Source organism: Palaemon carinicauda, chromosome 20, assembly GCF_036898095.1.
Source record: "Palaemon carinicauda isolate YSFRI2023 chromosome 20, ASM3689809v2, whole genome shotgun sequence".
In the NCBI taxonomy this organism is placed as follows: domain Eukaryota; kingdom Metazoa; phylum Arthropoda; class Malacostraca; order Decapoda; family Palaemonidae; genus Palaemon; species Palaemon carinicauda.
In genome coordinates this window covers 21,667,213-21,677,983 of record NC_090744.1, presented here as the reverse complement: position 1 = coordinate 21,677,983, position 10,771 = coordinate 21,667,213, and the positions used below count along the sequence as shown (strand labels likewise).

The window sequence follows — 10,771 nt, the reverse complement described above, 5'->3', positions numbered from 1 at the left end:
AAGAAGAAGAAGAAAATGAAAGAGGAGGAGGGGGGGAGTATGTAGAACTAATTTAAGCCTCCCTAAAAAACTAGGAAGAAGAAGAAGAAGAAGAAGAAGAAGAAGAAGAAGAAGAAGAAGAAGAAGAAGAAGAAAATGAAAGAGGAGGAGGGGGGAGTATGTAGAACTAATTTAAGCCTCCCTAAAAAACTAAGAAGAAGAAGAAGAAGAAGAAAATGAAAGAGGAGGAGGGGGGGAGTATGTAGAACTAATTTAAGCCTCTCTAAAAAACTAGGAAGAAGAAGAAGAAGAAGAAGAAGAAAATGAAAGAGGAGGAGGGGGGGAGTATGTAGAACTAATTTAAGCCTCCCTAAAAAACTAGGAAGAAGAAGAAGAAGAAGAAGAAGAAGAAGAAGAAGAAAATGAAAGAGGAGGAGGGGGGGAGTATGTAGAACTAATTTAAGCCTCCCTAAAAAACTAGGTAGAAGAAGAAGAAGAAGAAGAAGAAAATGAAAGAGGAGGAGGGGGGGAGTATGTAGAACTAATTTAAGCCTCCCTAAAAAACTAGGAAGAAGAAGAAGAAGAAGAAGAAGAAGAAAATGAAAGAGGAGGAGGGGGGGAGTATGTAGAACTAATTTAAGCCTCCCTAAAAAACTAGGAAGAAGAAGAAGAAGAAGAAGAAGAAGAAGAAGAAGAAGAAGAAGAAGAAAATGAAAGAGGAGGAGGGGGGGGGGAGTATGTAGAACTAATTTAAGCCTCCCTAAAAAACTAGGAAGAAGAAGAAGAAGAAGAAGAAGAAGAAGAAGAAGAAGAAGAAGAAGAAAATGAAAGAGGAGGAGGGGGGGGAGTATGTAGAACTAATTTAAGCCTCCCTAAAAAACTAGGAAGAAGAAGAAGAAGAAGAAGAAGAAGAAGAAGAAGAAGAAGAAGAAGAAGAAAATGAAAGAGGAGGAGGGGGGGAGTATGTAGAACTAATTTAAGCCTCCCTAAAAAACTAGGAAGAAGAAGAAGAAGAAGAAGAAGAAGAAGAAGAAGAAGAAGAAGAAAATGAAAGAGGAGGAGGGGGGGGAGTATGTAGAACTAATTTAAGCCTCCCTAAAAAACTAGGAAGAAGAAGAAGAAGAAGAAGAAGAAGAAGAAAATGAAAGAGGAGGAGGGGGGAGTATGTAGAACTAATTTAAGCCTCCCTAAAAAACTAGGAAGAAGAAGAAGAAGAAGAAGAAGAAGAAGAAGAAGAAGAAGAAGAAGAAGAAGAAAATGAAAGAGGAGGAGGGGGGGGAGTATGTAGAACTAATTTAAGCCTCCCTAAAAAACTAGGAAGAAGAAGAAGAAGAAGAAGAAGAAGAAGAAGAAGAAGAAGAAGAAGAAAATGAAAGAGGAGGAGGGGGGGGGGAGTATGTAGAACTAATTTAAGCCTCCCTAAAAAACTAGGAAGAAGAAGAAGAAGAAGAAGAAGAAAATGAAAGAGGAGGAGGGGGGGGAGTATGTAGAACTAATTTAAGCCTCCCTAAAAAACTAGGAAGAAGAAGAAGAAGAAGAAGAAGAAGAAGAAGAAGAAGAAGAAGAAAATGAAAGAGGAGGAGGGGGGGAGTATGTAGAACTAATTTAAGCCTCCCTAAAAAACTAGGAAGAAGAAGAAGAAGAAGAAGAAGAAGAAGAAGAAGAAGAAGAAAATGAAAGAGGAGGAGGGGGGGGAGTATGTAGAACTAATTTAAGCCTCCCTAAAAAACTAGGAAGAAGAAGAAGAAGAAGAAGAAGAAGAAAATGAAAGAGGAGGAGGGGGGGGAGTATGTAGAACTAATTTAAGCCTCCCTAAAAAACTAGGAAGAAGAAGAAGAAGAAGAAGAAGAAGAAGAAGAAGAAGAAGAAGAAAATGAAAGAGGAGGAGGGGGGGGAGTATGTAGAACTAATTTAAGCCTCCCTAAAAAACTAGGAAGAAGAAGAAGAAGAAGAAGAAGAAGAAGAAGAAGAAGAAGAAGAAGAAGAAGAAGAAGAAAATGAAAGAGGAGGAGGGGGGGGAGTATGTAGAACTAATTTAAGCCTCCCTAAAAAACTAGGAAGAAGAAGAAGAAGAAGAAGAAGAAGAAGAAAGAGGAGGAGGGGGGGAGTATGTAGAACTAATTTAAGCCTCCCTAAAAAACTAGGAAGAAGAAGAAGAAGAAGAAGAAGAAAATGAAAGAGGAGGAGGGGGGGAGTATGTAGAACTAATTTAAGCCTCCCTAAAAAACTAGGAAGAAGAAGAAGAAGAAGAAGAAGAAAATGAAAGAGGAGGAGGGGGGGGAGTATGTAGAACTAATTTAAGCCTCCCTAAAAAACTAGGAAGAAGAAGAAGAAGAAGAAGAAGAAAATGAAAGAGGAGGAGGGGGGGAGTATGTAGAACTAATTTAAGCCTCCCTAAAAAACTAGGAAGAAGAAGAAGAAGAAGAAGAAGAAAATGAAAGAGGAGGAGGGGGGGAGTATGTAGAACTAATTTAAGCCTCCCTAAAAAACTAGGAAGAAGAACAAGAAGAAGAAGAAGAAGAAGAAGAAAATGAAAGAGGAGGAGGGGGGGAGTATGTAGAACTAATTTAAGCCTCCCTAAAAAACTAGGAAGAAGAAGAAGAGGAAGAAGAAGAAAATGAAAGAGGAGGAGGGGGGGAGTATGTAGAACTAATTTAAGCCTCCCTAAAAAAACTAGGAAGAAGAAGAAGAAGAAGAAGAAGAAGAAGAAAATGAAAGAGGAGGAGGGGGGGAGTATGTAGAACTAATTTAAGCCTCCCTAAAAAAACTAGGAAGAAGAAGAAGAAGAAGAAGAAGAAGAAAATGAAAGAGGAGGAGGGGGGGAGTATGTAGAACTAATTTAAGCCTCCCTAAAAAAACTAGGAAGAAGAAGAAGAAGAAGAAGAAGAAGAAAATGAAAGAGGAGGAGGGGGGGAGTATGTAGAACTAATTTAAGCCTCCCTAAAAAACTAGGAAGAAGAAGAAGAAGAAGAAGAAGAAGAAGAAGAAGAAGAAGAAGAAGAAGAAGAAAATGAAAGAGGAGGAGGGGGGGGAGTATGTAGAACTAATTTAAGCCTCCCTAAAAAACTAGGAAGAAGAAGAAGAAGAAAATGAAAGAGGAGGAGGGGGGGAGTATGTAGAACTAATTTAAGCCTCCCTAAAAAACTAGGAAGAAGAAGAAGAAGAAGAAGAAGAAGAAGAAGAAGAAGAAGAAGAAAATGAAAGAGGAGGAGGGGGGGAGTATGTAGAACTAATTTAAGCCTCCCTAAAAAACTAGGAAGAAGAAGAAGAAGAAGAAGAAGAAGAAGAAGAAGAAGAAGAAGAAAATGAAAGAGGAGGAGGGGGGGAGTATGTAGAACTAATTTAAGCCTCCCTAAAAAACTAGGAAGAAGAAGAAGAAGAAGAAGAAGAAGAAGAAGAAGAAGAAGAAGAAGAAGAAGAAGAAGAAAATGAAAGAGGAGGAGGGGGGGAGTATGTAGAACTAATTTAAGCCTCCCTAAAAAACTAGGAAGAAGAAGAAGAAGAAAATGAAAGAGGAGGAGGGGGGGAGTATGTAGAACTAATTTAAGCCTCCCTAAAAAACTAGGAAGAAGAAGAAGAAGAAGAAGAAGAAGAAGAAGAAGAAAATGAAAGAGGAGGAGGGGGGAGTATGTAGAACTAATTTAAGCCTCCCTAAAAAACTAGGAAGAAGAAGAAGAAGAAGAAGAAGAAGAAGAAGAAGAAGAAGAAGAAGAAGAAAATGAAAGAGGAGGAGGGGGGAGTATGTAGAACTAATTTAAGCCTCCCTAAAAAACTAGGAAGAAGAAGAAGAAGAAGAAGAAGAAGAAGAAGAAAATGAAAGAGGAGGAGGGGGGGAGTATGTAGAACTAATTTAAGCCTCCCTAAAAAACTAGGAAGAAGAAGAAGAAGAAGAAGAAGAAGAAGAAGAAGAAGAAGAAGAAGAAGAAAATGAAAGAGGAGGAGGGGGGGAGTATGTAGAACTAATTTAAGCCTCCCTAAAAAACTAGGAAGAAGAAGAAGAAGAAGAAGAAGAAGAAGAAGAAAATGAAAGAGGAGGAGGGGGGGAGTATGTAGAACTAATTTAAGCCTCCCTAAAAAACTAGGAAGAAGAAGAAGAAGAAGAAGAAGAAGAAGAAGAAGAAGAAGAAGAAGAAGAAGAAGAAGAAGAAGAAGAAAATGAAAGAGGAGGAGGGGGGAGTATGTAGAACTAATTTAAGCCTCCCTAAAAAACTAGGAAGAAGAAGAAGAAGAAGAAGAAGAAAATGAAAGAGGAGGAGGGGGGGGAGTATGTAGAACTAATTTAAGCCTCCCTAAAAAACTAGGAAGAAGAAGAAGAAGAAGAAGAAGAAGAAGAAGAAGAAAATGAAAGAGGAGGAGGGGGGGAGTATGTAGAACTAATTTAAGCCTCCCTAAAAAACTAGGAAGAAGAAGAAGAAGAAAATGAAAGAGGAGGAGGGGGGGAGTATGTAGAACTAATTTAAGCTTCCCTAAAAAACTAGGAAGAAGAAGAAGAAGAAGAAGAAGAAGAAGAAGAAAATGAAAGAGGAGGAGGGGGGGAGTATGTAGAACTAATTTAAGCCTCCCTAAAAAAACTAGGAAGAAGAAGAAGAAGAAGAAGAAGAAGAAGAAAATGAAAGAGGAGGAGGGGGGGAGTATGTAGAACTAATTTAAGCCTCCCTAAAAAAACTAGGAAGAAGAAGAAGAAGAAGAAGAAGAAGAAAATGAAAGAGGAGGAGGGGGGGAGTATGTAGAACTAATTTAAGCCTCCCTAAAAAACTAGGAAGAAGAAGAAGAAGAAGAAGAAGAAGAAGAAGAAGAAGAAGAAGAAGAAGAAGAAGAAGAAGAAGAAGAAGAAGAAGAAAATGAAAGAGGAGGAGGGGGGGGAGTATGTAGAACTAATTTAAGCCTCCCTAAAAAACTAGGAAGAAGAAGAAGAAGAAGAAGAAGAAGAAGAAGAAGAAAATGAAAGAGGAGGAGGGGGGGAGTATGTAGAACTAATTTAAGCCTCCCTAAAAAACTAGGAAGAAGAAGAAGAAGAAAATGAAAGAGGAGGAGGGGGGGAGTATGTAGAACTAATTTAAGCCTCCCTAAAAAACTAGGAAGAAGAAGAAGAAGAAGAAGAAGAAGAAGAAGAAAATGAAAGAGGAGGAGGGGGGGAGTATGTAGAACTAATTTAAGCCTCCCTAAAAAACTAGGAAGAAGAAGAAGAAGAAGAAGAAGAAAATGAAAGAGGAGGAGGGGGGGAGTATGTAGAACTAATTTAAGCCTCCCTAAAAAACTAGGAAGAAGAAGAAGAGGAAGAAGAAGAAAATGAAAGAGGAGGAGGGGGGGAGTATGTAGAACTAATTTAAGCCTCCCTAAAAAAACTAGGAAGAAGAAGAAGAAGAAGAAGAAGAAGAAGAAGAAGAAAATGAAAGAGGAGGAGGGGGGGAGTATGTAGAACTAATTTAAGCCTCCCTAAAAAAACTAGGAAGAAGAAGAAGAAGAAGAAGAAGAAGAAAATGAAAGAGGAGGAGGGGGGGGAGTATGTAGAACTAATTTAAGCCTCCCTAAAAAAACTAGGAAGAAGAAGAAGAAGAAGAAGAAGAAGAAAATGAAAGAGGAGGAGGGGGGGAGTATGTAGAACTAATTTAAGCCTCCCTAAAAAAACTAGGAAGAAGAAGAAGAAGAAGAAGAAGAAGAAGAAGAAGAAAATGAAAGAGGAGGAGGGGGGGGAGTATGTAGAACTAATTTAAGCCTCCCTAAAAAACTAAGAAGAAGAAGAAGAAGAAGAAGAAGAAGATGAAGAAGAAGAAGAGTATGTAGATCTAATTTAAGCCTCCCTAAAAAACTAAGAAGAAGAAGAAAAAAAAAGATGAAGAAGAAGAATAAGAAGAAGATGAAAGAGGAGGAGGAGAGGGAGTATGTAGAACTAATTCAAGCCTCCCTAAAAAACTAAGAAGAAGAAGAAGAAGAAGAAGAAGAAGGGGGTGTATGAAGAAGAGTAAATGGATGAAAATTGGGAATAAATTTGTGATCCCTTATCAGCATGAGATTCGAATCTTTAGAAAATTCAAACTCTAAATCTGCCCACACGTACAGGAAACGTCTATGGCGAACTCCTTGACAACATATTACGTATAAACATTAACATTAAACATAATCTCTAATGAAGATGTTCATGGATAATTCAAAAAATTATGATTACAAATGCTACAAATACATTGAATATTAGATAATGCAATGATTGATGATGAATGATATTTAGAATTCGGTACAAGAAATCTAAATTATCTTACATGTGTGTTAGCCTTTGAACTCCATAGACAGACCTAGTAATAAATAGGGAAACTAAATTCGCTTTTGTTATATGAATAACCATAAGTTAAATAACACAACTAGAAATATGAGAAAATACTATGCTATGGTTAACCGAGACCGGTTGGAAAAACAAAATGGTGACGGGATGGGATGTAGCTGAAAAACAAAATGGAGAATGAAGAGGAAAACCGAATGGAAAAGAAAATGTGAAATGGGGAATAAAGAACTTGATGAAATGAAACAACATTGCGAGCGATATTAAACAAAATGGAGTTGGGGAAACGAAATGGAGGAATCAAAATTATGGAAAAATAAGAAAAAGCGTGTGGAAAAAGCGTGAAATGAAGAAGAAATATATAATGAAATGAAGAAAGTGTGGATAAAGAATGGATTTGCAAATGAAGATATAAAATTAAATGTAATGACAAAATTAAATAAATTTGGATTGCAAGATGGAGTAGAAAAAAATGGAAAAATATAGTGAAATAAAACAGAAGCATGAAATAAAAAGAAAGTAAAAAAAAATAGTGGAAAATAAAATATTTACTTAAACAGAATGTGGAAAATAGATCATGAAAACAATTGGATCTGAAAAAAACAAAATGGATGGTAAATAGAAAGTGTCGGTTAAGTGACACACATATACAGTTGACCCCCAGAACTGAACCTGAAAGAGATATAACCAATTAGAGGAGTAATTACTCATTAAGTCTAATTACAACTAACTGTAAAAAATGAAAAAAGGTCTAATGGCAGCCTCTTCACCAGAATAAAAAAACAAAAGACAAAAAAATCAGAAAATTGGAGGCAGGATGACTTCCTAATTAGTCATGTCAAAAAGAGAGTAATGATGATAATTCGTAGAGAGAGAGAGAGAGAGAGAGAGAGAGAGAGAGAGAGAGAGTTTGTGAAATGGAATGGAAAATGAAAGATCTCAATATATTAGGTGACATGAAAATATCACAAATTGAAAGTCAAGTTACAATATTCTCTCTCTCTCTCTCTCTCTCTCTCTCTCTCTCTCTCTCTCTCTCTCCCAAGCCTTCAAGACACTGAAACAAAAATTATTTAATCATGCCAATCACAACCTGGGATAAAAGAGGATGGTTTACAAAAAAAAAAAAAAAAAAAAAAAACAATGGTATTACTGTTACTATTATTACTACTAGCTAAACTAAAACTCTAATTGGAAAAGAAAGATGCTGTAAAGCCCAAGGGCTCCAACAGGGAAAAAATACCCCAGTGAGTAAAGGAAATAAGGAGATAGATAAATTAGTGTGCTTACGTGTACCCTCAAGCAAGAGAAGTCTAACCCAAGACAGTGGAAGGTCACGGTTATCCATAAATAGAAGTGAAGTGTACCCTCAAGCAAGAGAAGTCTAACCCAAGACAGTGGAAGGTCACGGTTATCCATAAATAGAAGTGAATAACTACACTTTGGAACAAGCATTAACAGGTTACAATAAGACCTAAAAGTCTAGAAAGTAACCAAAAGTAATTAAGGACGAATCATCCTGATTTGTGAAATTCATTGTATAAATTACCGTTCCAATTAATTTCTATTTAAAAGAGTAATTTTGTAATAACAAGAATTTTACACAAACTAACTGAACAATGGTGTTAGGATGTTTCCTCCTCAATGAACAATAAATACCATAATTGTTATTTCTCAAGTTTATACATAAAATATCAGATATTACATGTATTTGTGCATGCATGGGACTTTATAACTCTCAAATCAAAGCAAGAGCTTAAGCTCTCAAATCAAAGCAAGAGATTAAGGCTCGCTTCACACGAGTGGATTGATGCCACGCGGTTTTGTCCGCTCGGATTAGAAACCAATGAGGATCAACAAGGCTCTTCACACATTGCCGGTCGGAAGAATTTCCGAGCAGTAGTGATTTACTAGCCGCTTGCACTGCTAATCACCGCGGTTCTAGAGTAGCGGCTTATAGAAACTATGAGACTGTTCAGGCAAAATCCTCGTGTGAACGAGAGGAAATATTTCAGTAAGGAAAAAATCCGCTCGTGTGAAGCAAGCCTTAGTATATAGCATCTTATACGTTTCATGTTGTTCAAAAATATGTAAATTAAGTTATGATACACACCGCTTTGGCAGTGACAAAATCAACAGGGGTACTCTCATCCTCGGTGGGTTTCCAGGTGCCATCCTGGACTCCACTCTCTGGGTCCACAACGATGCTTATTCCTCCAGCAGTATAATGGCGAAAAGCGGAATTCTGTACCAATTCTGTCGTTTCGTATATGTTAACTTTCTCCAGAACACTTCCCGAATTCTTGGAAGAAGGCATTGTTTTCGACATCCTTAAATTCGAGAACGTTGTTGGTTTTCGGAAGCTCGCGGGGTACGTTTGTGTCTTCAATTGTGACCCCGAAGCCTGAGTCATTTGCATCTTGGATTGTGAATCCAAAGATGTAGTCGTTTGCGTCTTGGATTGTGAATCCGAAGATGGAGTCGTTTGCATCTCCGTTTGTGACTCCAAAGCTGGAGTCGTTTGCGTCTTCGATTTTGACTCTAAAGACGAAGTCGTTTGCATCTTCGATTGTGACTCCAAAGCTGGAGTCGTTTGTGTCTTTGATGGCGACTCCAAAGCCTGAGTCGTTTGCATCTCCAAATGTGACTCCAAAGCCGGAGTTGTTTGCGTCTTCAATTGTGGCTCCAAAGCCGTAGCCGTTTGTGTCTTCGATTGTGACTCCAAAGCTGGAGTCTTTTGCATCTTCAATTGTGACTCCAAAGCTGGAGTCGTTTGCGTCTTCAATTGTGACTCTAAAGACTGAATTCTTTGCATCTTTGGTTGTGACTCCGAAGACAGAGTCGTTTGAGTCTTCGATTGTGACTCCAAAGCCATAGTCGTTTGCGTCTTGGATTGTGACTCCAAAGATGGTATCGTCGGCTCCCGTATTGACATCTCATTCGGCGGTTCGCTGGAGCCATGAGTCGCCAGATCTTTTGGCTCAATGAGAGAAGATACTCTCTTTTCCAATTTCGGCTCTTCAGGAGGACTTGGCGACATTGTTTTTGACTCACTTTGGAGGCTATGACATTCTTCTTCAGATGGGGACGCCTTTTGCCTCTGCGACTCCTTCAGGCTGGTAATCACCTCCTGCTTGAGAACTTCTGAGGGTGTTGTGACAACAGGGAAAGAAGGTAAAGGTTTTGTTTCAATCTGGCGGGAAGCCACTTGTCGTTTTATCAAATCAGAGGAGATGGCCATTTCCAGCGGCCTGGAATGCAATGGCGTAGCTAGTCGTTTGGGCTGTGTCTGAGGGCCCTTTGTTTGAGAGAGGGTTTCTTTGAATTTGAACTGAGAATTAGTTATCAGGGATCTCTTTGCAGATTTAGAATCATCATCCGTTGCTTCTTTCTCACCAATCAGTTTCTGCTGAGTATCTGATGAAGTACCGGTCAATTTGACGTTTATTTCGCCTAGTTTCGACTGAGTATTGGTGATATTACGAGTCTGAGATTCGCTTCCTTTGGTTTTTGTTAGAGATTGCGTTGGTGAGGTCTTTTTGGCTCTCTCGAGATTCTGAGTTTTCGATTTCGATTTCAACAGAAGATCCTTCTCGGCCGATTTCGTTTTACTTTCTGGTGGTGAGTCTCGGTTATTAATCTTGCGTTCCCTATTATTGATAATTCTGCTCTCGCTTTCATTCCCGGGTGGTCTGCGGACCTTAGCCACAGCGGCAAGAGAATCTGAATTCCCAGAGGCCTTCCTTGTCGTTTTTACCTTAGCCGAGACCTGGCTTCTGACTTCAGAATGAGATCGGATTTCTCTTCCATGCCCGCGTTTCGCTTCCGAGAGGGATGTCTTCGACGATTCCTTGCTCCTATCACGTGCGTTTGTTTCTCTCTTGCTTCCTGTAATGCTGCCATTACCAACTGACCGTTTGCCATTTGAATTAACGGTCTCCATTTCTTTCCTTCGACCGACCATTTTCTTGCTGTCAACGACAAACCCGTCAGGTTCGAATTGAATGATTTCTTGTTCTGGATCGTCAAATCCGTCTTCTACAACCTCTTCTTCTTCTTCTCTGGATTCAATTTCTCTGTCATCAATTTCTGAATCACTCGAGTACTCGTCGGTGAGGCTTCCTCCTCCTGCTGTCCTTTTCTGTCGATGCTTTACCTTTCCTTCCTCTTTCCTATTTTCCTTCCACACCTGCTGCCTCTCTTCCATACTAGTTATTTCATGATCTCTCTCTCCATTCATCCTTAGGAGCGACTGGGAGAAACGACTGGGCTGCTAAAATGTTACAGATGCAAAACGACTACATCTCGAAGTTTGTCGACTACTTTTTCCGTCTAAATACCACCTCACACCAACACCTCACACAGGAATACTGGGAATATATCGAAGCTTGTCGACTACTTTTCCGTCTAAATACCACTTCACACCAATACCCCACACAGGAATATCTTAAAGTTTGTCGACTACTTTTTCCGTCTAAATACCACCTCCAACCAACACCCCACACGAGAATAAATATA

General features: G+C 38.8%; 1 protein-coding gene across 1 annotated transcript in view; it reads right to left on the bottom strand.

Annotated features, from left to right (window-relative positions):
- The window catches only part of ck (myosin-VIIa ck), a 154,533-nt gene extending 144,004 nt beyond the window's left edge, over window positions 1-10,529 (bottom strand). The window contains exons 1-2 of the mRNA XM_068394908.1: window positions 9,163-10,529; window positions 8,367-8,661 (exon numbers count right to left, since the gene is read on the bottom strand). Coding sequence (XP_068251009.1) covers window positions 8,367-8,661; window positions 9,163-10,493 — 1,626 coding nt within the window. The 5' untranslated portion in view covers window positions 10,494-10,529. The remainder of the gene's footprint in view (window positions 1-8,366; window positions 8,662-9,162) is intronic.
- Window positions 10,530-10,771: the final 242 nt, after the last annotated feature.